Source organism: Mastomys coucha, unplaced genomic scaffold (genome assembly GCF_008632895.1).
Source record: "Mastomys coucha isolate ucsf_1 unplaced genomic scaffold, UCSF_Mcou_1 pScaffold17, whole genome shotgun sequence".
Lineage (NCBI taxonomy): Eukaryota > Metazoa > Chordata > Mammalia > Rodentia > Muridae > Mastomys > Mastomys coucha.
The window spans coordinates 20,099,181-20,127,014 of NW_022196899.1; the positions used below are offsets into that span (position 1 = coordinate 20,099,181).

General features: G+C 40.8%; 1 protein-coding gene across 2 annotated transcripts in view; it reads left to right on the forward strand.

Annotated features, from left to right (window-relative positions):
* Spata16 (spermatogenesis associated 16) overlaps positions 1–27,834 on the forward strand; it is a 302,009-nt gene that overhangs the window by 80,307 nt on the left and 193,868 nt on the right. For both annotated transcript variants that reach the window (XM_031376462.1, XM_031376463.1), the window contains exon 3: positions 9,333–9,478. In XM_031376462.1, coding sequence (XP_031232322.1) covers positions 9,333–9,478 — 146 coding nt within the window. The remainder of the gene's footprint in view (positions 1–9,332; positions 9,479–27,834) is intronic.

Below are 27,834 nucleotides of genomic sequence, written 5' to 3' on the forward strand. Positions count from 1 at the left end.
GTTCTGCTTCTTTAGTTTTGGTTTTGCCTAATCTGTTGAGGGCTGATTCTTTTACTGAAAAGGATAATAAGAACTCCCTAAACAAGTACAAACAAGAAAATGTAAAAGCTACGTCTTTTATCAGAAGCTCCAGTTGATGGTGTAACATGTGGTTTTTGCTAGGTTTCTAGAAATGCATACCCTCGGTCTGCATCCTCATCTCACTACAGATTGAAAGTGCACAGGGTTGTGTTGTGAAGCAGCTAAAGATACAAGCTGAAGTGCAGCACCGGGAATAAACTTCCACCTGACTCCTGAGGCTAGAGCAGGGCATGCAGGTGCTCCAGAGGTCAGGGTGTTTATCTGAAAAGGAGTTCTCAGTCTAGGCATCTTTTCCTCATCTCCTCCTGGGTTTGTTCTCAAGCCATTGTGAGAGGATGTGTCAGTTCCACACACCTTCACCACAGGGGTCATGCTTTCAGCATTGCTTCAGGTGCTGCCTGCATTGGTTACTTTTCTATTACTGTGATAAAGTACTGTGATGGCCAAGACAACTTATAGAAGGCAAGATTTACCTTTGGCTTGTAGTTCTACATGATTAGGATCGAGAATGGCAGGGACAGCAGGCAGAAGTTGGAGCTGGGAGCCCAGAGCAGCAGGATCCTATCTCCAACCACAAATGGGACGCATGGGGAGCTTACTTGGAATAGTTTTTGAACCCTCAATTCCAGTGTCAGTGACACAGTTCCTCCAGTAAGGCCACCTCCCTCTCCAAGCAGAGCCACAACTGGCACCTAGTGTTCACATGCCTGAGATTTATGGCGGACCTCCATCACACCAGTTTCATATTTTAATAAAATTCTGATAGATGTATGAGGATAGCTTACTCTCGCCCTACTTTGCATTTCTCTGGAGCCAGGAATGTGGTTTTTTGTGTGTGTGTTCCTGTGGTGTGTATACATACTTTAAAATAACTGTGTCCTTGCCAGTCCTTCAAATTGGATATATGTGAGTGTGTGTGTGTGTGTGTGTGTGTGTGAGTGTCAGCCTGTCTGTATCTCTGTGTTTCTGTGTGTTTGTCTGTCTATGTGTCTGTCTCTGTTTTTCGTGTGTGTGCATATGTAAGCACATGCATGTGTGCGTGCACACAGCCCTGGTTTTCCTGGAATTCTCTTTGTAAACCATGCCGGCCTTAAACTCACAGAAATCCATCTGCCTCGACTTCTTCAGTGCTGAGATTAGAGATGTACACCACATGCCAGCTGTGGTGGTTTGAATATGCTTGGCTCACGGAGTGGCACTATTGGGAGATGTGGCCTTGTTGCAGGAAGTGTGTCTCTGTGGGGGTGGGATTTTAGACCCCCTTCCTAGCTGCCTGAGAGTCAGTCTTCTCCTATTTGCTTTTGAAACAAGATGTTGCGCTCTTAACTCCTCCAGCGCCATGCCTGCCTGGCCGCTGCCATGCTCCCACCTTGATTATACTGGACTGAACCTCTGAACCTGTAAGCCTGCCCCAATTCGATGTTATCCTTTATAAGGGATACCTCTGTCATGGTATCCCTTCACAGCATGGAAACTCTAAGATACCCACCTAATTTACAGTCTCTTTATTTTGAGTTTGAGTCCATTATGGTCCATTCTCAAAATGTCTCCTATTTTTTTCCATTTGTTAAAGACTATTTTATGACTCAAGACAATTGTTATATAGGCAGTTTTCCTGTGGGAACTTCTAAAAATGTATATTCTGTTGTGTGCTGTGCTGTGCTGTGCTGTGCTGGGCTGTGCTGGGCTGGGCTGGGCTGGGCTGGGCTGCTCTGTGCTGGGCTGTGCTGGGCTGTGCTGTGCTGTGCTGGGCTGTGTTGTGTTGTGCTGGGCTAGGCTGGGCTGTGGTGTGCTGTGCCGCATGGGTGATCACATGACAATTGTAATCTCTGTGTGGGTTGTGTTTCTCACAGTTATAATGCTGCTCCGCTAGGGTTCTCCTGCCTTAGTGATCTAGCTTTGCTGTCATTTGTTAAGAAGGAAATTGTGAAACTTTCAACTATTACTATGAGTCTGTTTTAATGAACGTATCTAACTTTTATAATTAAAAAAAGTAAAGCAAAGGATATAAAACCTATAAAGATTTTAATAAAATATTCTTTATTGTGATGCAAAAGCAAAAGCATAGAAACTGTCAGAACTTAATGTCAATGGTCAGCAATGGTAGCATCTTTTGATTGCTTTTCTAATTTCTAGAAGCAGTGTGTAAACTTTAAAGATGATTGTGGCTTGAACGTGTAGATACTGAGAATTGAAATTTAAAGCCTCACGTGTCTCTTATTTTCTCATCGCTGGGACTGAACACCCGAGGAGAATGGAGGGATTTGTTTCGGCCCACAGTTTGGAAGAGTCCAATCTGTGGTGCTGGGATCGGCATGGAGGACTCAGAGTGGGGATGTGTGGAGGCCTCGGACGGAGTGGGGATGTGTGGAGGACTCGGATGGAGTGGGGATGTGTGGAGGCCTCGGACGGAGTGGGGATGTGTGGAGGACTCGGAAGGAGTGGGGATGTGTGGAGGACTCGGACGGAGTGGGGATGTGTGGAGGACTCGGACGGAGTGGGGATGTGTGGAGGACTCGGACGGAGTGGGGATGTGTGGAGGACTCGGACGGAGTGGGGATGTATGGCTAAGATGCATCACATCTACGAATCAAGAAACAGAGAGCTCAGGGCAGAACAGAGCCAGGCTATAACCCATAAATCCCACCCCAGCACCTAAAGTCCTCCAGCTAGAGTCAACTCCTAAAAGTGCTCTCCAAAGAGTGCCTCTGCTGGGATAAAAGCGACGGACACAAAAGCCTGAGGGGCATTTCACACTCAAGCAGGACTTACTGGCCTCTCACACAGCCTCAGAGTGTTTAAGAAGGTTAACTTGCTAGCCATATAAATCCTGCTGATGATGGGAACTCTTAATGTTGTGGGCAAACAATTTTGAGAATGAGACAGATATGTCTGTTACGGTTGGGCTTTTTTCAGCAATTGAATTACAATCCTTGAAATGCCTTTGTCCATGATATCCAAACATAGGTGGGATGCTTATTACTTCGAGGGAGTATATCAACAACCTTAGAAAAAAAATATCTTCTAATTCTAGCATAATCATCTTACTGTTTCTAGAAAATAACCATTTTTGTAAAGTGTGTATCTTCTTATTGAAATTTGAGTTTGAGTCTGATTTGCTACTGAAATCTCATGGTAACGTCTACCGTCTCTTTAAAACAATTATATCCATAAAAGTTTTGATGGCATTTTTTTCTTAAATATTGTGAGTGCTTGTGTTTTCTCAATTTGAGAATGAACTTGGGCTACTTCTGAACTAAAAATTAACACTTAATATTTTTTCCTAATTCAAAACACTTTTGCTGAAATTAGAATTCAGTAACTTAATACATCTTTCATTCTATCACTCCAGGTCTTATTCCTCTAAATAATTGAAGTATTTTTTTTAGTTTTTTTTTTTTTTCTGCAAGCCAAGCAGAGCCCAGTGGCTCTCGTTAGGACCCCTTGTGGAGGTTCTCTGTCTTCTAGAGACTGAACTGCACAGTCCATAGCATTACCTGCATCGAAAACATAAAGTTCCATTAAATACCCGCGATGTTTTAAGATTCCCGTGGTGGCCTTCTGTACATTTAGGCCTGTGAGAGTACTTGCGGCTTTAACACACACTTCACCTCATTCCGGAGCTGATTGCAACGATGTACTGCTTTGAAAATACCAGCTAAGCAATCTTTAATAAAATCAATAAAGTTCTCAGTCCTTCAAAGCTTGATTGATAAAGCGAGATTATCACAAATACACATAAAACCTCCTCAGAAGCTGTGTGCTCTCTCGTTGGAATCTGAGCTGTCAAGTGGTCCTGCCTTTCACCGTTGTCCCAGAGCTTGATTTCAGGAGGTGTTCCCGTTTGTGTGCCAAGAATGATCGTTTTTATTGCTTTTCTGTCCTTGAGTATCATGGAAGTGGAGACTGTTGCAGACACTGGGCGGTGGGGTATTTACTCTTCACTCTCTCTCAGTGTTCTTAGACAGTCTACTATGAGGGAGTCTGAAGGTCCGCTTCCTCTTGTCATGCGGGATCTAAATGTCCTAATAGACCATTCGCAGCCTCTTCTCTGTGGGAGCTACACATCTGTCCCTCAGGATGTGCTCAACGGTGAAGGCTGGTCCACACTCAGAAGGGTGAAGAACACACACAATGTGTGGCTTGTTTCTTTTAGTTTAAGATTTTAAAATGAGTAAAACTGCATGATTTTATTTAAGAGATAAAATGATCTCTTAAATATATACATATTTTATATATACATATATACATCATAAATATACACACATATATGTAGCTGTTGCTAGAAAAGAAATGACTTCTATATTTAAATGTTTATTTAAAATAGAAAGATTAAGCAGAAAAGGAAATAGGCTTAGAAATAGGATTAGAAAAACAAATTCACAGAATTACAATTACAAAAATTTCATGAAAAAGATCTAATTTATTCGTATCTAGATTAGAATGCAGTAATGCTTGCCTGGCATATAGTAATAGGCCCTCAGTAAATATTTACTTACTGAGTAAATATGCATGTTCTACCCATCAAATTGGCAGAGAATTGTTAAAACAATACAAATCTATAAAACTAGGTATTGTATCAATTATCTAGCAATTTGAACAAGGAATATGAAGCATTTGTATTTTATACTCTTTTTCAAATAAGTTATTTTCTTGTGTTTGCTTTAGCTTTTTAAAATAATTTCACACATGAATGAAAATATCAGTCTACGGCTTTCCTACCTCCTTCACTCCGCATTCCAATTCCTCCCATGTTCGGCTGCTCCCTTTCAAATAACGATCTCTTAAATTGTTATTTTATATGAATATATATATATATATATACATTTATATACATATACACATACATGTATGCATATCTATTATATATTCACATATAATTTATTTGTGTATGCATATATATGCATGCACATTATATATATGAAGGCTGAGTCATTGTAGTGTTGCTCATATGTATGTATTTTAGAGCTGACCATGTAAGAATGGTTAACCTCTCATGGGGCTCCTCCCTGTTAAAGGCTGAATCTCCTCTTTTTTAAAAAAAAAATTATTATTAATATTTTACTTATTCACCTTATATCCCACTCACTGTCCCCCTCACCGTCACTCCCTCCCCAATCCTTCCACTCGCCCCTTCTCCTCTGAGCTGGTGGGCTCCTCCCCCTGGGTACCCCTAAATCCTGGCACTTCAAGTCTCTGCTAGGTTGGGCACTTCCTCTCCCACTGAGGCAAGACAAGGCACACAGCTAGAAGAGGAACATATCCCATGTACAGGCAACAGCTTTCGGGATAGGCCCCGGCTCCAGTTGTTCAGAAGCCACATGAAGACCAAGCTGCACATCTACTACATGTGTGCAGGGAGGCCTAGGTCCGGTCCCTCCCCTGTATGTTCTTTGTGGTGGTTCAGATTCTGAGAGCCCCAAGAGTCCAGATTAGTTGATTCTGTTGATCTTCCTGTGGAGTTTCTGTCCTGCTAGGAGTTAGAATCCTTCCTCCTATTATTCCATAAGAGTTGCCAAGTTTGACCCACTATTTGACTATGGGTGGATGCCTCTGTCTGAGTCAGCTGCTGGGAGGATCCTCTCAGAGGACAGCCATGCTAGACTCCTGTCTACAGGCATAACAGAGTATCATTAATTAGTGTCAGGATTGGTGCTTACCAATGAGATGGATCCCAAGTTGGACCAGTTATGGGTTGTCCATTCCCTCAGTCTCTGCTCTAGCCTCCCTCCCTGCATTTCTTGTAGAGAGGATACATTTTGAGTCTGAATTTTGTGGAAGTGTTGGTGTCCCTATCGCTCCACCAGTATTCTTACCTGGCCACAGGAAGCAGTCTTCTCAGGCTCCATAATTCTAATGCTATGAATCACAGTCAAGAGCCACCCCCCTTAATTCTTGGGTACCTCTCCAATCCTGGGTCTCGGTCACTTCCTGCAGATGCCCCCTACCCACCGTCTTTGTCAGTTGTAGATTTTTATTCATTCTCATGGCCATCTGGCCATCCCCCTAACCCTTCCCACACCCAATGCTGATACCCCCTCACTCTTCCCCCAATCCCCTCTCCCACCCAGTTCCCTCCCTCTGCCTTCCATAACCATCCTATTACCCTTCCAAGTGAAACTCAAGCATTCTTGCTTGTGCCCTCCTTCATGTCCAGCCTTCTTGGGTCTGTAACATGGGCATCCTGTAGTTTTGTGCAGGGAGATATTATGGTTAATACCCACTTATAAGTGAATATATACCATGCATGTCCTTTGGGGACTGGGTTACCTCACTCAGGATGATATTCTCATGATCCATCCATTTGCCTACAAAATTCATGATGTCTTTGTTTTTTATAGTGGAATAGTATTCCATTTTGTAGATAACCATTCTTCAGTTTAGGGACATCAAAGTTGTTTCCAGTTTCTGGCTATTACAAATAAAGCCATTGGTATTCTATTTAGGAAATTGTCTCTGTACCAATGTGTTCAGGGTTATTTCTCTATTTCTCTTCTATGATATTCAGTGTATCTGGTTTTATGTTGAGGCCTTTGATCCATTTATACTTGAGCTTTGTGCAGGGTGGTAAGTGTGGATCTATTTTCGTTCTTCTACATATAGTCATCCTGGTAGTCCAGCACCATTTGTTGAAGATGCTTTCTTTTTTTTCCCCATTGTATGGCTTTGGCTTCCTTATCAAAAATCAAGTGTGTGGATTTATTTCTTGGTCTTCACTTTGATTCCATTGATCGACGTGTCTGACTCTGTACCAATATCGTGCAATTTTTTTTTCACTATTGCTCTGTATTATAGCTTGAGGTCAGGGTTGATGATCCCTCCTGAAGTTCTTTTACTGTTTAGGATTGTTTTGGTTCTCCTAGGTATATTATTTTTCCATGTGAAGTTGGAATCTCCTTCTCATGGCAGCCACTAATTGTTGGTAGCTCTTCATCTAGTTTGAGCCTTGTCCTCTTTCTTTATCTGTGCTGGCATGCCAGTTAGTGCTGTCACTGTGCTGGGCTTGTATATGCCAGTGTCCTGCTGGTGTTTATTAGGGTATCTTCCCTGTCACATATAGAAGACACTGTCTCAAAGAAGATGCCCGGGTCCTCTGGCTCTTACAAGGCTTCTGTTCCATCTTCCACAAGGCTTTCTGAACCATAGATGCACAGGTTTTGCTGATGTATCAACTGGGTTTGCCTGTAGTTAGCTGGACTCTGCCGTTTGACCAGTTAGTTGTTTGTTTCTTTGAGAAGTCTCTGCTGTGAAAAGAAACCTCTGCGATGAGAGTGGGAGGTTTGTATGTCTGAATTTAACATGTACAGTAGTTTAGTATGGATCCACTAGTTGGCTTAAATTTCCTCCTTTTGAGGGAGCCTAGAACCTAGTGAAGTGCCTTTTACGAGTTTGTCTTTCCAGGCCGGGCATTATGTGGTTCATGAGCTTCACAGATGCAGACTATAGATTGCTTTACTCCACTGGAAACCTAATCCCTAGTACTTTCCAATGCCATGAAAGCTGGTCCTCAGAGAGGAGCCTTTCAGGTCAGCTCTAGCTTGATTTTTTCTCAAGTGCTGCATCGGATGTGAATAGTGTCTTCCACAGTACCCTCTTCCTTTCAAGGTCAGAGAAGCCACCAAGGGCAGCAGCACTGGCCTACATCGTTCGAGAAGTCTCTTTGACTCCCATGCCCAGTTAATAGGAAGGGTGATTGCCCAGGCCTGGCACTGAGATTTTTGTTAGTCTCTGGCTCTTGTGAGAAAACATTACCATTCACATGGCATAGCTTAATTAGTTTAAGCTTTATACATATCTATATATATAGGCTTACATATGTATTTTATGTGTATATTTTAAGTCAACATAAAATAATATATTTCCTTATAGCTTTCTCAAACCTCCTTAATGTTACTCTCCTCTCCCCTACTCCCTCGGCGTCTCTCTCCTGCTCCTTCCCTAGAAAGAGTCCCTCTGTCCATGTGACCCATGGTCCTTTGTATTTTCCAGGTTGCTAAACTTATTCCCAATCTAAACATTTAATGCTAGCACCTACTGATAAGGAAAACATGTAGTGTTTGTACTTCTAGATAAAACTAAAAATGGTAGAATACTTTAGAACACAAGATATCTACTGTGAACAAAGTGGCATTATTTTTTTATTTTATTTATTTATGTATTTACTTATTTATTTATTTATTGGTTTTTGGAGACAGGGTTTTTCTGTATAGCCCTGGCTGTCCTGGAACTCACTCTGTAGCTCAGTCTGGCCTCGAACTGAGAAATCCACCTGCCTCTGCCTCCCAAGTGCTGGGATTAAAGACGTGAGCCACCACCGCTCGGCACAAAGTTGCATTTTTTGAAATAAATTCACAATAGTGTTAGTATAAATAACAAGCAGGACCCAAGGCTGTATAAGATGATATGAACTGTTATCTCGAATGAGAACATTTCCCCCACCATAACTACAAATAAAGATATAAAAGAGCCATGAAGCACATATAATAAGGTCAATGGGCGAGAGGTATGGCTTCCCCTCCCCCGCTGCCTCCATGGCAAGATTATTAGAAAACTCCGAGAGAAGAAAGTGCTGACCCGCTCTGTCATGCTACTGACATTTGTTAATGTTTGTAGTTCTCTCAAAATATTAATTAATTTCTTCCCCTACAGTTTATCTATGTTGCCCAGAAACCAGCAGCTTCCTGGAATTTTTATTAAGAATTCCATATTCTTGCCATGTTTCTCAGATACCGTGGCTTCTGCCAATAAGCTCTAATAAATTTTTCACTTCTTTTCTTTCAGTAACATCCTAGAGGATCTGATTCAGACTCAAATTAATCACCGATCAGGTTAATGGCTCCTAGGAGTTTACTTCCGATAGCCCTTATTATATTAAATCAAACTTGATAGTGAGCTAGATCATTGCTCCATTGGGTTTTCATAAAAGCACTGGTATTTAATATGATTTATGACAAGTTTTCTCCTAATATCTTTGCTTATTGTGTGCTTTCATTTTAAGACATTTTGTGCCAATGGCACTGTTCAATATCTATCACACATTTAAAATATTTTATAGGAAACCTTTACGGTAAAATATGTCACATTTTTATTATAGGCACACAATAATGAACAGGAGCCATTTAACTTACAACCAAAATATTAAGATTTTACATAGTTCTGAAAATGTATATGTGTATGTGTACATCTTGCTTATTAAAAAGATAGCTTTGTGGTAGCAGGGCCGGGAGCCTTAAAATGTTATTCTTTTTAAGCTTTGCAGCAAAGGGGCGGCTCTGGGGAAACCCTTTGAAGCACACGCTGAAGATATAGCAAGTGTTGCAAGTTTCATTGAGACGAAGCTCGTCACATGCTACCTACGCATGCGGAAGCCTGACCTGGCCCTGAACCACGCACACAGGTACCATAACATGAAATACCAGAGGCTAAGAACTGTGCATCCACATCTGTGTTTGTATTTCTGTTTAAGGTTAAAACCCAAAGATTCGGTATTGCCTGATGTGCGAATCTGAGCAAATCAGGAAGCCCACAGAGGGCTCAACCCCTAGGGGAAGAAAAAAAAATACAAACAGAACTGAGTGTTCACAATGCAAGGGCAATTGCATCAGGAAAGGAAGAAAAATGAGAATAAGATGTGTTACTGTCCACCAGCAACGTTAAAACAGTGGGTTACCTGGAATATGGAGTTAGAAGGAAATAGGAGGAGGCAGGGTGGCCAAAATTATACCTACCCACGAGGAAGGTACCTTAAAAACATTAGACAGGAGCCTTTATCACTCAGCCATCTTGAACCTTTAATAATAATCTTTTGTTCCCCCAACAGGTATAATACTTGAGCCAAAACCACTCCCCCAAGTACGTCAGTAATGAAGACCCAATCAATGTTTTCTTAGTCTCTATAGCAGGCGGGATTTCCGAAGTGACTGGAGCCAGTAATGAGGCGTGGCAAATAGCAGCAGGTGGGCAGAGAGGTGTGGTTAAGAGAGGCAGGCCTCAAACCGGGAGGGTAACAAAAATGAGGAGGAGAGGAGATGGTAAGAGAAAGGAGAGCTTGTAAAACTATAGAGGAGATGGGGAGCAGACAGGAACTCGGACTATGGATGTTTGTGAATGTTCGGTGCGAGCATGGTTGACTCAAAGGACCCTGGCATCCTCCAGAGAGCTTTCCAAAGGCATGAACTGTTGTTATCTCTGTCCTTAAAGGCTTGCAGTTCATATTTGTATCCTTCTGGAGAGTTCTGTATGGCTTGGTAACTATGTGGATTCCTAGAATCTCCATGGTTACTCGGCCTACCTTGCCGGCTATGAAAATGTACCTGCCCCATAGTCTGCTTCTTAAAGGTCTCCCTCTCACGATGAATCATCCATGTTAAGCTGTGGCAAAGATGAATGGATTGTGCTGCACTGTTGACGGTCCTCTCGTCGACATCATGATTGCTCCCTCTTGCCTGACTCGCATCGATCCACTGAGGTCTTTTGTGCTTTTCATTTTCTAGTCTTATATCTTCATACTGTTTTGTATACAAATGGCAAGCTAATGTCACTGTGAACCTCAAATACCTTCATGTTACTAGTTGCCATAATGATATGCCATATTGCTGGGAGATCTGTCAACACAGGAAAGTGCATTCAAAACCACGTGGGTTGTCACAGCTTTTGAGTCACTTGACTTGACATCAAGGACCTACAGACAACAAAAGCACTTTGGAACTCATAGGAGAACCCTGAAAGAAACTCTCCTTTGTAAGTAAACTGCAGAACTCAAACTCATATTCCTTTTGACCCCAAAGGAAAATTCTTCCTTCACTAGTCTATCTGGCAACATTTTCCGCAGTCATATCCCGACTCAATAATAGGATACATGGCCTTTCAAAGAACTTTGTTCTATTTGAAAGAGGCAGTACTGGAAATGCATATTTCAATATGTCAAAAATATTAGAATGTCAGGATTACTTGGGAGTACAGTGTGAAAAACTCATTACAATTGAAGCTAGTTGTCGAGAAACTACATAGGTATATGCAAGCAATAATAAATTTAGATGTGCAGAACGTGATTATATGTTCTTTATACTCTATCACACACCAAAAGAACAACCACTGTGGAAAATATCTCTTATACATCAGAATGGGTCAAAGGGGCTTCACATCACATTTCATTGTGAAAGTACTTCAAAAGGAATGGCCATGTAAAAATTCCGTGCAGTTTATTACAACATTTAATGGGAACAAAGAATCAAGAATCTGTAATTCAAATGGAAGGGCAATAAGGTGCTACTATTCCTGGTGACAGAAGAATCCACTCGCTGGAGAGGAAGATATTTTCTGTTTTAAAAACAAGGATGCTTTTTCAAGACCTTTGAAATTACTGGGGTCAAACATGATGATATGATGATGGTAATGAATAACTTGACATGTTGGGATTAACTTTAGTCTACCGTTTTCTGGTGTAAAATAGTTTGTGTTTCTATTTCTAAATTTTAACATTAAGTAATAAATGTGAATATACAGAGATCAAATGATCAATTCAAACAATAATGTTGCAAGACAAAGCAGCCATTTTACTGTGCATGTCACATGGGTGACCCTACAGAGGCAGTAGCCATGATTTCTGTAGTAAACCATTTGCAAACTTCTCAGGCTTTGAAAACGGAGTCTGACACATCATCAAACAAATACATTTCATAAGATAAATTAATCAGGATATTTTGTTTATAAATAGCTCACACCATTAGTTATACGATGCAGAATTCTGTATTGTCTTATTACCACATCGTAATAGTTGATACTAATCACGAGTCAAAATTAAAATGTTCCTTTTTGCATTTATTTGCATTTGCTGAAGCATCTCCCTTTAATTTTATGTAAATGAAAGGTCTACTGCATATCTTCATCTTGTTAAACACAAAAATTGGCCTTAAAACCATCAGGTAGTTCTGCTTCTGCTTCTTATCAGAATAATTCTTACCGGCACAAATGCATCTGCATTTGTCAAGTAGACTGCAAAACCTGGAACTATGTTGTTCTAAAATCAACAGAAATACTTGAGACATCAATCAGCATGCATTGTTAGCTAAATACAGGATATAAAGGCTTGAGAAACAACTGTTAGCGAAATTTGCTCCTTTCTTGTTCTTCTAACAAACTCAAGCTGGCAAACGCAGCCATCACTCTTTACTTCAACCCAAAATGATGCCTAGATACATGAGGGGTCAGCTGTTCTCCAGTATCAAACTGGAGCCGCCATCCACTAGAAGGTGCTTCGCACATCTCTGAGAGGGGTTCCTAATGACACTCACCTGTCAAAAACACAAATCCTGCCACAAAACTTTATTATACAATAGTATGTTATAGTATTTTATATGTATAGTTGTAAAAACTCTATCTGGCATATCATCTTTGGGTATTCCCCAATGTTTTTACCATAATGTGACACAAAATATGAACACAAACATTCCAAACATGTGGAGATTGTCCAGTTTTGATCGCCTTATAATGGTGGCATACACTTATCAGTCCAACAGCTGTTTAAGTACATCCTCACCAGAAACCTGTTCCTGGGCTGACCAATGAACAGATGTTCATAAATGGAAAATATATGTTCCTTGTTTACCCACAGAACCTTTAAAAAGAAAGTATATGAATATAGTAAATACATGAGGTAAATAGACTTTATGATAAATGTCATGAAGAAAATAAGCATAATTTTATGATACAAGGGCAATATAGTATGTTGAATCAAATAACAGTTTAGAATCTTACAACCTGCATTTAAATTTTTGAATGTTTCTCCCACAACTTAGCATGAATTTAATTTTTAATAACATTGGCTTATAATAATATACCTAGTTCACATTTATTATCTCATAGTATATTATGAATCATTCATCATAAATTCATGATTTTTTTATTCCAGCCACAATACAATTACTTCTATCAAGTCTGTCTTCCTACTTTAAAAAAATCTATAAGACTGGGCAAGATATATTAAGTAATTCCTCTTGGGTATTCACAGTTTTCAAAACAAGAATAATCTTTGCAAGGAGGAAGTTCATAATCATATCAGCTTTTGTTGGGTTTCCTTTCCCCATTAACCATGAACTACAGTGGCCGTTTGCTGAGTAGGCAGAGGTCTGCATAGTATGCTCACAAGGCTGTCACTAAAAGGCGTGTGTCCACTCTGGCAAGTCGATGGCTGTTATTCTTATTCAGCTCAGTGTTTGTACTTTTTGCACTCATGAGCTTATCCAGTCACGTCGGGAATATATTATCTCAAAAATAAAAAAAAATAGTAAGAAAAGTGAAGACCAGTGACTGAGGAAGACATAGCTTGGAGACAGAGTCTGTTTGAGGCTTCCAGGCTCTACTTGGCCATGTGAAGAATGAGCATCCATGCAGCACAAGTTTTCTGCTAACCAGAACTAAGTATTCGTTGAAAATGATAAGTCATCTCAATGCTAGGAGATGTGTAGGGACTCAACATAAGACGTCTCTCCCCCTACTCCTCACATTCAGCTGAGATCTGGAGCATTCATGCTTTAAGAGTAAGGACACGTAGGAAAAATTGCCCAAGGATTAAGTTCTGTGTCAAAAGTGACCTGTTAAGTCTAAGATGAGGGTGGTTAAAGAAAGCACTATACACTAAATGAAAACAAACATGCCTTGAACAGACGCCACCATCCCATGTTCCTACCCAGCTCCATCCCAATACATGGTGTAGAAAAAGGAATTGCTACATATGTACAGAATCAGGAGAATGACACTGTACTTAGAAGGTAATCAGTCCAACGACACAGTTCCCACAATGCCGAGCATTGGGATTGGTAGACAACGATGCCAACATTTTGAGGGAAAATGTATTAGAACCCTGAAGTAAAACTGGTTCTAACTAGTGAGCTGAGAAGAGTCTCAGAAGATTAGAAGCTAAAACAAGGTCAGAACCAGGGACAGGATGGAGACATAACCTAGATGAGCCCAGTGTGAGGAGGGAGACTGCTAAAGAAAGACTCCCTAGGCTTAAAAACACATCAGTAAAAATCATTCACTGTGAACAATGGAGATGTGGAGGCAGAAAACCATGAGTTCGAGGCCACCCTCCACCACCCAGTACGGCTGACACCTCCAAAGCTCCTTTTAAATGCTTACTTGCAAACTTCCGTGTAAAGAATGTGACACCAATACCATAATGGCCTGTAAAGGAATAACAGGCGTAATTTTCCTACATTAAAGTCTTTTAATGAGGCAATGCAATATTAACTGTATAGATTAAGGATGCATTTTGTAATCTCTAAATTCGCCATTAAAAATCATATAAAGCGTGGGTGGAGAACCAACAGTTTGACTTAAAGTTAAAATAACACTTAATTGACTGAAAATAATCAAAACAGGTGTGTGAAGAGGAAAATGTGACAAAGCACAGAAAAACAGTAGTAAGAACGCAAACCCAACCAAACTGTACCAGGAGTTACATGAACCATGGAGTTTATTTGAAAATTTGAGATACGTTGAGAATGTGAGTCTGGATAAGACTGTGTAGTCATCCATAGATACTTGTCACAAGTGCAGATATGTTGGTCTGTTTGTTTTCATTTTTGAGATTATAATATAACTACATTTCTCTCCTTCCTCCCTCAAGACTTTCCATATGCCCCTCCCTACTCTCACTGAAATGCGTGGCCTTTTTTTCACTAGTTGTTATTGCATGCATACACATACAGACACACACACACAGTCCCTATATTGTAACTTTTAGGTATTTTTTCAGGGCTGATCATCTGGCAATGGACAATCAATTGGTATGCTCATCCCAAATAATGATATATTGCACACACACACACACACACACACACACACAAACATAAATTGTCATTTTAAATTTGCTGTTATTATCAAAGTAGATTTAAAGAAAAAATAAATAGCCAGACAAAAATGAGGCTCAATGTAATTTCAATTTTTTTGGAATTCCTGTTTGACTCATTCTGCAGTTGCAACTTAATTGAATTTGAAATTGGTAACAGTTAAAATAGCTAGAAAGTCCCTCTAAATATTTGGAAATTAAACAGAGTGTACCTAGATAACTCATGGGTTAAAATGTAAGAGAATAAAATAATCCAAGGAACAGACTTGAATCTCCATCTAGTTATTTACTGACTTTGACCTTCTCAAACTACCTTTCTTCAAGTATTATTTCTTATCTCTAAATACCACTAAGTTGCTTAAAACCATTTCTGAATCTGAGACACTATTTTGTATGTGTTTTGTCTCAGTTCTACTACCAACAAAGGGGTGTGGTCTTCGGTGGACGTTACCACAGCACTAAACTCATTTCCAAAAAGAAAACTATTGCTTTAAAATACCTTTTCTGAGCCTCCAGATATTTAATGCAGCAGATCCTTTGGGAAAGTCTTTGAAACCCTCTAACTTCAAGACATCCTTCTCTTCAATTCTGAGGATAATGAAAATATTCAGAGGGCAACATCAGCTTACAGTGTGACAGGGACTCATTAGTTTAAACATGAGCCGATGCATGAGAGCACTAACGGGAAGTTTGCAAATTCCTTGCTGATCTGAGGAAATACGGAATCTTAACTATGATTCTCTCTTCTCTTTTTTCTAAAAGTTGAAAAATTGACCATCGAGTTCAATAGGCCAGTGGAATTAGATACAAATAAGTCTAGCACTTTTAAGTGAATTTAAGTAAAAAAGGATATCTCAACTATAAACAAGTACACTTGAAACATGGGCGTACTCATTTTCATAAAGTAAATACCTTTAGATCTAATATTGAAAGTTAATGCCAACATGACAGAGAATGATTTCAAGGGAAGATGGATAGAACTGTAGAGAGGAAAGGTAGGAATGGCAAGAAATAATTGGGGCGGGGCAAGTAGAGGACAGAGTTGAAAGAGGGATAACCAACGCTCCCCTCAAAATCTCCGCATCCACACGGATCCATCGTATCCCTTCAAAACAGCATACAGGGAACTACCCGTAGATGAGTTTCCTAAAAGTATACACAGATACATATATAAAAGGAGTTTAAATGGAATTACCCTCTGATGGGGAGAAAACATTTCCCCCAGGTTATCAAATTAAAAGTCCAGTGCCAGGGATGAATTACCCTTTTTTGAGTTTTTGGTCAGTGGAGGTCCCATAAATATCTCCAAATAGTATAGGCTACTGCTTTTTCCCTTAGTAACCACATAAAACTTGAAGGTAGCAAAAGTATGAGTTGAAGATACCACATATTTCAGGCGTAAGACATAGAGAAATCAAGCTACTACCATCCTGAAAATTTAACCCTCCCCACCCCCCCAGTGACTAGTTTTCATAGTTCTGGAATTTTTCTATGCATGCCACTAGGGAGAAAAAATAATAACTCTCTTACCTTGCTGTAAGCCATGTGTAATGGTTGGTCTGGTAAGATAGGCCCACTGGTGTAATAATGACAGGAATGTTACAGGAATAACCAACCTCTTTCTGATTGGATACAAAAGACTGATCCTCAAGATGGAACTCATACCTGATACTGTTAACCCCATAGCTGGGGAGGTCATAAACCCTATCAGTATGGTCTAAAACTATTATCGTGCCTAGTGCCCCATAATTCCTTTTCTATACCTATTGATTAATGCATCTCTAAATCCTTATCAGAGAAGCCTCTATTTACAGTAGATAGCTATTAAAACAGAGAGTCAGACTGGTCAATGTTCAGAGAATAAGAGACTGTGTATTATACAGCTTTAAATGGGACATTTTCATGTGCCCCCTCACTCAAAGGTTAGTGATCATCGTTGAAGAAGGGATCCAAAGGTTATAGAGCCAGAGGATAGTGGACCTCTGCAGCAGAAGGACACAACAGAGCCATTGCGTGCATGAATGCACAAAGGTTGTCACTGCATCCACAGGTCTTGCCTTGGTTCAAGCCAGCCGCAATCTCAGTAAAAATGAAAGAAAGACTCGTTGAGTCCCACTTGTAGCTGAGGAGCGTCAGGTCGTTGATAACCGCTAGGGTGGGATTTGTCTTCCTTCATAGGCACAGCTTCTAAGTGGCTGTGTGTGTTCCAGTAGACGCCCCTTCCTCCAGACACATGCCAGCAACACTAAGAAGACTCAGGGGATTTTGTAAAAGAATAATGACATTAGAAGGGAAAGTGGCTGAGGGATAAGGGAGGAATTGGAGAGATATAGACTGGAATTGATCAAAATGCCATTATATGAGCATATAAAATCCTAAAGCAATTAAAGTTTACAGATAAATAGTATTCTATAAAACAACTATTAATTTTAAGTGAATTTACTTGCAAGTAAAGTGCAGTAAGACAAAGGGAATGTTACTGGTGCCAGTTTCTTGCTAAGAGAAAATGAATAGCTATTGAATACCAGTGGTGGCACTGCATATAGGGAAATGATAATCTGGAACACAAAAAAAAATGGTATGGATGGATGGAGAGATATGTAGGCAGACAGACAAACAGAACAGGGCAGTTCATGGTACCTTCTTTGAGAAAGCACATGGCTAGCGGTTTTGATGATATCACTACTCATTTTTGGACGATATTGCTCCTAATCAGTTTTTCAGCTCTTGGGATTATAGAATGCTGCTTCTTCTCAGTTGCGTCCGTCCCTAGCTCACTGATTTCTCCCTTTTAATGTAGTAAAATAATGACACCCTGTACACAGTGTGTGTGTTGGTGTTTGTGCTTGGACATGCATGCAAGTGTGGGAAGAAATAAAGGAAATTTGTAGCATTGTCGTCTCTAAGATGCCTGGTTAGGTTTCTGGATACTTATGTCTTCAAGGAGCTGGGTGCATTCAAACGTGATGTGGGTCATTAGTATCTCTACACTTCTTGTTATTGTATTCTCACGAAAGTAAATCTACTATAAAAAGATGCTTCCATTGAAGATGACATTAAATACTCCATGTTTCTTTTTGAATTCTAAAAGGGGTATAAAACATGACAATATTCTGTAGAAGAGCAAAGATTATGTGCACTGAGCCAGTATGGGAAACAATTATGACAGTTTCTTGGACTACAAGGTTGACTACATTAAGAAGCATACTCATTGTTGGGCAGTAAAACGAGCAAGCATTCAATGAATTTATTGTACCATGGTTGTGAATGATGCACTTTTACACAACCTAAATTAGTCCTTTCACTTAATCTCAGTGAAAAACTGGGAAGCAATCCTAAATGAATCCTTCCAAACACTCCAGCGGGGGGGGGGAGGGGGGGGAAGGAGCCTTATCACAGTCCCGAGGATAAATCAGGCACATCTCTGACACTACCATCCATTTTTCTTTCTCTCAAAAAACCTTTTATTTTATTTTATCTTGAATGTGGTGAAAATCGTACCATGATTCTAATCCAGAATGGTTTTCTTGTCATTGGGGTGTGGCTGGAATGTATTGAATTTTTTCTCTGGAATTTAAAAACCCAAGTTCTGCTACTCTTTCACTGATTCCCACTTCCCTCATATAAATAAATAAATAAATAAGTAAATAAATAAATAAATAAATTGATATTGAAGCTTTAGAAAACCTATTTTTCAGTGCTGCTGCAACACAATTTTGAAATAGCAAGATTCCATTCTAAGATCCTCTTTCACCACATTCCTTCCCTGTCTGACCCCTGGAGCCCTTCTCCTCCTCTGGGGTTATCACATGAGTTGATGGGACAGCCAGGCAATGTAGACTTGTAGCCGTATTGTATAAAAGGTAGGAATTAGGGGGAAACTATTGTTTTGCTAAGCAGACATGTTTTCAGAACATCCTTCTAAGCATTTATAGGCATACTTACAGATGAATGCTTCAGTCACCTTTGGCCAGAGAAGCTTCCTCGCATAGTGGGCAGCAGTTAAGGGAAAGATTCATGACTGGTCAGAGGGCCAAGAATAAGGGATTTCCCTGTGTTTAGCCCAAAACAGGACATGTACATCACTCCTTTTAATGTTCAGGGACATCGTGGGAAATGAAATAGAAAAAACTTATGTCCCAGAGGATGAGAAGGAAATGTTGTCTTCTGAACATGCTATGGCCATTGCACTTGTGGGCCTAGAGCAGCTGAGGTCACCTGAACAAGGCCTGTACAATGTTTGCCCTGTCAACATTCCATCTTAGACTTCAGAGGACCTCATGAGGTCCCACCTCTCCATGAAGGGCTGAAAGAGATGGTTTAAATGAAAAGTGTACCCCATGTGATCAAGCACCAGTACACTTGGTCCTCAATTATTGGGGAGGTTTAGTAGTATAGCCTTAATGGAGAGAGTTCACTTTGGAGGTGTGGTGAGAATCTATAGCCTCACTCCACTTCTAATATATCCATTCTCTCTCTCTCTCTCTCTCTCTCCCTCTCTCTCTCTCTCTCCCTCTCTCTCTCTCTCATTCACTCTCTTTTCTCTCTCTCTTGCTCACTCTCTTTGCCCTCTCTCTTCTCTCGCTCTCTCTCTCTCTCTCTCTCTCTCTCTCTCTCTCTCTCTCTCTCTCTCTCTCATTTCATGCTGCTTGTGGCTGAGGTGTTCTCTCTCAGCTTTCCTGTTCCTGTTTCCATGGCTACAGTTCACAGCTATGCCTCTCCACCATGATGGACTCTCCTCTCTCTGGAACCATAAGCCAAAACAAACTCTTTCTTCCCACCTCTTTGGGTCATGCTATTTTCTCAGGGCAACAGAAAAGTAACTAGTACAGCAAAGGGTTGGGAGTCATTTTATTCACTAACAGAGCCACTGGTAAATTGCTCACAATCTCACATATGCTCCTGAAAGTAAGCTAGTGGAACTAAACACACACACACACACACACACACACACACACACACACACACACACATACACATGAGAAACAGAGAATTGTTGTGAAGGATAAGGAACCAGCAGGAAAAGAGAGGGATGAAAGGATGATAGGGATGGATACAATCACAACACAAAATATTATATTATGTGTATAGACATTATATACATATGCATATAGATGTGTACAGTGCAACTTATAATGCACAAAATTGTAAAAAATAAGTTTTAAAATATATTACAAACTACATTAAGATAAATGTATTAAAATGATAATTAGAACTAAAGCAAATACATTTCAAAAAGCTATCCAATAGCAAAAAATTACAAATGGCTCAATCACTCCGATTCATCATCTTGTCTTGGCAAGAGTGCAAAAGACAGGGAGCAGAGATCTTAAAAAGACAGGGAGCAGAGATCTTAAAAAGACAGGGAGCAGACAGCTTAAAGAGACAGGGACCAGACAGCTTAAAGAGACAGGGACCAGAGAGCTTAAAGAGACAGGGACCAGAGAGCTTAAAGAGACAGGGACCAGACAGCTTAAAGAGACAGGGACCAGAGAGCTTAAAGAGACAGGGACCAGACAGCTTAAAGAGACAGGGACCAGAGAGCTTAAAGAGACAGGGACCAGAGAGCTTAAAGAGACAGGGACCAGAGAGCTTAAAAAGACAGGGACCAGAGAGCTTAAATTCCTTTTTAGGAATTTTGAATGGAAAGTAGAAAGGATTAGGAGAAACAACAATGAGTATGTTTACAAAATAAGAGGGAGAGAGAGTGGGGAGAATGGAGGGAGAGGGTAGGATGGTGTATGGGGAGTGTGGGAGGGAGGGAAAGAAAGAATAAAGAAAGAGAAAAGAAAAGAAATCAACTCTTTTCTAACACAGTCTTGCCTGCATTGCTTAACCTGTTCTCATACGCCAAGCTCCAGTGACCCTCTTGCCTCAGCCTCCAGAGTGCTTGAACTATAGACATGTGTCACAGTGAGTGACCAAGGAAGGAAAAGGAAAGGCCAGGCAAGGAGGATACACTTAACCTCTCCTGATTTTTCAATTGCGGGGAGGTTCTGAAACTGAATCAGCCTCCCTGAGCCTGTCCAAATTGTCCAAGGCATGATCAGCGTGATATCACCCCTGTTTTTAAGAGATAACTTTCCTACCTTTCAAATGCTCTCCTTTGTACTTTTCCACCATACCAGACTCTCTACTGTACTAATGAAGACACCCCTGGCCACAGGCCTCTGTGCTGCATCTGCTCTCATCTGCATTCCCTCCCAGGCTCCTTTGCTTACCCAGGGTGACTGCCTCTTAGTTGACACACGACTCTCTTGATGTTTCACTTCTCATCACACCCTTGCACTTTTTGTTTCTAATGGTTTGTCCAACTCGTGTCTCAGAAGTCTGTGATCATCTGCCCTTTGCTTTTCTTGCGCATGTCCTCATAGATGTAAAACTGGCTAACAAATGAGAATGGAGGTTATAAATGTGGTAGACCAGGACTGATACACAATGATTCATCTGTGTTTGGGTCGTCTCTTTAGCATGTGCAAAGGGCATGGCCAGGGCATGTTGGTAAACCATGCTGGTCAACCCACCAAGAGCAATAAAGAAGATGTAACACGCTTTTTCTGTTCATGAGATATGTTAAGCTTTTTAAAATATTTGTTTCCCACAACTCTAAAATCCATTTTTATGATTGGAACAAGTCATTTAGCCTTCCTGTATCCCTTTTCTTTGTAAATTCTCTCAGGGCAATAAAATAATTCACAGATATTTTGTTTATTAATAAATTTTGTTCTCTAGCATTTTCATATATTTGTATAAATATGTTCTGTCTGCTCTTCCCACCTTCCCCTTATTTCTGCCTCACCTATACCAGCTCCCTTTCTTCTGCACAAATATGCCCAAGTCATGACTTCCTCTTTCGTTCTGTGTCCCATGGCCCATCTATGGATCTTGGGTTTGAAATACCCAGTGAAGCCTTGTGCTCAAATAGTGCTATGCCTCCCTGGTCTCCCAGAACCCATTAGCTGTTAACAGCAGTCAAAAATGGTACAACCCTGTAAGCGCCTTCCCCATCCCTATCTGTTAGGTGAGCCAGATTTTCATGGGCCCAGTGCCAGCAGGCACAGCTGCTGTGAGTTCATAATTGTCACGGCCATGTTGTGCTTAGATGACAGCATTTCCCAGCTCTTCCCCCTCTCTTTGGGCTCTGTCTTTCCATCTCTCTTTTGCAGCGCGCGGTGGTATCGATGTCTTATTTATGGGTGAGCCCTTAGCCATCCTTGGTTTTCAGCATCTTGTTAGCAATTGCCACAAAGAGTGGCCTTCTCTGCAAAATAAGGCTGTCAGGAGATTTTGTGTCTGGGTCCATTTCTTGTTTGATCTTTTGCTTTAATTTTTGAGACAGGGTCTCCTGTAGTCCAGGCTGGACTCACATTTGATATGTACTGAAGGATGACCTTGAGTTCCTGACGCTCCTGCCTCCAACGCTAGAGTGTGGGGACTGCTGATGTGCAGTGTCACACAGAGCCTCATTCAATTCCACTCTTCAAACACCGTAAAACAAATAAGCCACGCTGGTGCAAGATGAGTGTGAATGGTGAAGTGCTTGCTTCCCTCTCCTAATCTTTCTACAAGGCTAGCTCATGGGCACAGAGCAAGTTCTGGCAGTCAGGAAGTGATCCCCGCAACTTCAGATGAAGGGGTAGAGTTGCGAATGCCCTTGTCATGTCGGAAAAGCCCCCACTAAGCCGAGGTTTAGGTTTGAATCCCCATGTCACTAGCTAGTCCGGACTTCATCCATCACTTAATTTCCATTTGCTTCAGTCTTTGAATCTGTAACTATACATGGCCAGCATTTGTCAAGGGAGCAAGAAGACCCTCTGCCCATGAAGATGCTATGACACCTGAGCATCTCTGTAGACGGTGACCTTAGCATAACCACTGGGGTTTATTTCCGAGTATTATCAGGTATCTGTAACTCATGGTCATTCATGGGACCAGAGCTCATGGCCTCACAGCAGTATCACAGGCTCCCAGGCTTCCTTAGTCTTTGTGAACTTAATGAGTGTTGGGTTGTTGTAGGTACTTCACTGGCGTGTTTCATCATGGAAAGTATAACGTTAGCCTCATTGAGCATTCTTTGCAAATGCTTTGACTTAGCTACTGTTAAATTTCCCTTATCCCTCCTTCATGTCCTCTTCAGTTGCTACGGAAAGAATTTTCTCATATTCATCCTTTCTTGGGCCAATACACTTTTCTCATTTTTCACAGAAATCTGAAAAGCAGCCATGTGTTAAGTTCTATATGAGACTTCTTTTGTTTGAGAAAAACACTTCTTAAAAGCATTGACTATAGACTTCACTCTTAAGTTGTAATCGATATACGCATGTTCTATATTTTCCTCATTAAATGTGTATAATTTTGCATGATATTCAATCCATGAACTTTAAGTAAGTAGCTCTTCACATGATGTAATTTTCCAGTGTCACCTATGCAATAATTCATAATATTTACTACATACCAATGAGACGCTGACTATAAAGCTTCTGTTAGCACATTTTAGTGACGAGGAAGACAAATTAACTAACTAGTGGTTGATGTGTGAATCTCTAACAGTAATATTAATAGATGAAGTAAGCTTACTATGCATTTGCATGATCTGCTTCCTTTTGTAGACCACTGTAAGCTTTCAGACATGAGCCTAAAGCTAGCTGTGGGCTTGGACTTTTCTGACAAGGTTCCTCTGTAGAATTCGTTCAACTTACATAAGCCTTAAATAAATAGTTCTTGGTTTCTGTAGAAAGAAAATAACATCAGATAGTGATGTGAAGTCATACGCATGTGCCCCAAAGGTCTTTGAGGACAGAGAACAGAAAAATAGAGTTCAGGCTATCTGACACATGGGTGCCATGTGCCTGCTCATCTTCATTCTGGCAAAAATTGACTTGTATTATTTTTTAATTGTGTTCTTGGATCTGTGTTCATATATGCATTTGAGTGCAGGTGCCCATAGAAGCAAGTGACATCAAGTCCCCATGGGGCTGCAGTCCCAGGAAGATGTGCAGCACCCCGCATGCAGGCTGGTCTAGGGCAGTATGGTTCTTAACTACAGAGTCAGCTCTCCAGCCTGATTTTCATCCTATAGCAAGGTCTTTAGTCCAGATTTGACTGCACACTTCTGTTGTCGTCCTCAAAACCTGTGGCCACACTGCATTGTGAAATGCCACTGAAAAGCCCAAAGGATTTCTTAGGTCACTGCTACTAATATGTGAGGTATAGAAATTAAAATCTAAAACTTAAACATATTCTTATCCATTTAAAATGACAATAAACCCAGTGAATGTTACTATAAATGCACATTTTATGGAGGAAGATTTTTAAGGCATGCATAAGAGAAATAGCACATATTTTTTGCAAATCTATATAGTGTCTGGCATAATAAAAGAAATCTGGGTACTTGTATCTGATTCTACATCCAATCTGTTACAATATGGTCAAGCAACATGAACAAAATTCAGTCTCATATGAAGTATATGTAGTTAGAAAAGAACAATAATTGAAACAGCCTTTGCACATAATTTTGACTATTGTTATTTGATGCAACACCAAACCTTAACAATGCTAAAGATTAACAACAGTGTGGGCTCTTTACTCATATCAATTAACTTTGTACTCCACCCCATCACAATGTTAAAAGCCATTGTTCTACCTTACATTTTGAATAGATTATTTACCCACTCTTGTGTGCTTAGAGATGTTATCCATTGGTCATTTGGAAAATACTATGCAAATTTCCAAATGCTGACACATTTCATTATGAAATTAAGTTTTTTTTAAAAAAAATACATTTGCTAATATCACAAATCACAACAGAAAGCTTTCAGGCATTGGGAAACTGTCAAAGACACAGTGACAGATGTAAGTTTTCCAAAATTCTAATTTTTCTTGAAAGCTCAAACTTTTATCCTTGGCAGTAGGTACTGTCAGTTGTGTTCTCTTAAGTGACAGCACACTTTCTTTTCACTTTCGGGAGAATGTCTGCCAAATTCCAACTTTGATAATCATGGTCTGTATGTCGTTCCTCCAAGTAAAACACAGTGTTCCGTGGACAGCCTGGCTAAGTCAGCTGCCACACGTAAACAAGGGCACATGTGCCTTTCCTTGAGACAGCCATCTCATCTTAGTATGCAAAAGCTCCTGTTGCTACTGCCCACCCCACCAGCATGAATATTAAAAAGACATCCCTTGAGGATAGACATTGAGCATTAAAAAGAAGTCATTTCTCTGGGGCTGGGGTGGCTAAGGGTGAAACCTACACTCAATGACTTCAGAGTAGTTGTGTTATCGCTGGTTTGAGTCTTAAAATGAAAAATGCCCCTGTAGCGTTTGCAGTGTAAGTACAAATGTCAAGCAAGGGAAACAGAGAAGCATCTAGAATCGCTTGGCCATCCACAGGCCGCACTGTGAGAACTGCTCTATTAATCCGTGGCATCCTTGATAGCATCCTAGGCTGTGTACTGTCATCTTTCTTCAGAACAGTCATAATGATTATATTCTGTGAAAGTGTTTCCACCATGTGCTTGCTTAGTAATCCTTGAAGCATTAGTAATTTTTTCATGAAATTAAAAATTCTGTCACTAATGAGCAACCCTTTAATCGACTCCTACTTTCTCTGATGATTAATCTGTTGTTTGCATCAAGAAAATCTCCATGGCAGTTTTTTAACAAAACTTTCCAACTCCCACCAAGCCAGGTTTTTTTTTTTTTTTTTTTTTTTTTTTTTTTTTTTATCTACTCAACTCATCTGGATTTTTTTTTTTTTTTTATTTTCTTCCTTAAAAGTGACCACTTTTAAGCAGATCTCACTTTGGTCCCATGGCATTGAAAATTCTGACTAGGGAGCTTCCTTCATGCTGATTAACGTATGAGAAAAATGCTGTAGAGGATCCTGGGAGAGAAATCTTCAACACTCATATCAAGCTGGGAGCCCTGTGAACTACAATATGCATGACAAAGTGTGACAGGAAAGCCCACACGGGGGTACAGTAGTGGCAAGGGTGATACTGAGATGACTAAGCACTGTGTGATTGCATTTAAGGTCCATGTGGAAGGAAAAGTCATATGTCAAGAAACCCTGGCAGAGAATTCACAAGACCCAGCATGAGCCTCCTATCAGTTCTATTAAATGAGTATAGTATCTGTACTGGCTGGTTTTGTGTGCCAACTTGACACAGGCTGGAGTTATCACAGAGTTATTTCAGTTGAGGAAATGCCTCCATGAGATCCAGCTTTGGGACATTTTCTCAATTAGTGATCAAGGGGGTAGAGCCCCTTGTGGGTGGTGCCATCCCTGGGCTGGAAGTCTTGGGTTCTATAAGAGAGCAGGCTGAGCAAGCCAGGGGAAGCAAGCCAGTAAGGAATATCCCTCCATGGCTTCTGCATCAGCTCCTGCTTCCTGACCTGCTTGAGTTCCAGTCCTGACTTCCTTTGTGATAACAGCAATGTGGAAGTAAGCCAAATAAACCCTTTCCTCCCCAACTTGCTTCTTGGTCATGATGTTTGTGCAGGAATAGAAACCCTGACTAAGACAGTATCAAACTGCTCTCTAAACTCATATTGAAAGACTGAATTTAGAAATTTGGAACAAGCATGTTAATGGAGATGCATTAATGTATACTGTATAACCTTTACTTAAAGAAGGCATAGGAAGTCTCTGTAAGGAGCCAGGAATGTGGACTGGTCAGTTCCAGGAACTTGTTGGTCACAGAGACCCCCTCCAGCTAGGGCCCAGAATAAGGAACAGGATAGCATAGCGGTCAGCCATTAAGAAGATAGCATTGACCAAACCACATTCTTCTAGACAATGAGTGTGCAGGACAACTTCCTTGTGACCTGACTCAACTAGGGAGTGAGTTCCTTTAGAATTTTCTATTGTTTTCATGGTTTGTTTCCTTCCTTCCTTTCCCCCTCACCTCCCTTAGTTTATGGGTTTTCCCTTTAAATACCCCTCACTTCTTGTGTTTGGGGTCGAACCCCTCTGGCCTGCCAGGCTACATGTTCGACCCCAGATCTGGCTTTTCCGAAATAAACCTCATGTGATTGTAGCAAGATCGGTCTCTCGTGAGTTATTGGGTGGTCGCATCATCCCGAGGCTTGAGTGAGGGTCTCCCCTGTTCTGGGGATCTTTCAATATCTATATACCTAGAGATTAGTGAAGCTCTTAGACCTCATCCAAAAAGTTTCTCTGCACAGTAGATGGTGGATGCAGCAGAAAAAAACCCACAACTGGTTCAAGTGCAGAGAATAATGGCCTTTGGGTTGCTCGGCCACAAATGGAAAATCAGTATCATACCATCTTAAACCTCAGGAACATTGTAGAAGAGAGGTGGGAATGCCATAAGATCCAGAGGCTGGAGAAGACTGGAGGTAGTGTGACAGTGTCCTTTGGGCAGGACAAGACTGCTAGGCCCCGTAATCTCACAGCAGCTGAGGCTGACTGCACAAGACCTGCACGAGGTCAAGCCAGTTAACATTCCAGCACGGAAAGAGGAGAGGCTCATGGGCTCTCACCCCTGAGAGAGGATCTAGTGGCTTCTTATTTAAGAGTGTAACTCCTAGTAAGTCGTACCGGGAGGTAGACTATACAGGGAACACAAATGGAGCTCTGTGAGCTCTTTAAAAGAGGAAGGGTAGAGAGATAGGCATGTATCAAGAAGAAAATAGGAGAAACAGCATGGACGTGGTGGTTTGAATGAGATATCTGTCATAGTCTTGGGCGTTCGAGTACTTGGTCCTCAGTAGGTGCCACTGTTTGGGTAGGTTTAGGAGTGTGGTCTTGATGGTAGGAGTGTGTCACTGTGGTCTGACTCTGCAGTTTCAGAAGTCAGCTTACCCCCCTTGGCTTCCAATTTACAGATCCAGATGTGAGTTCTCAGCTGTTCCTAGCACCTTCCTCCCTGCTTCCATGC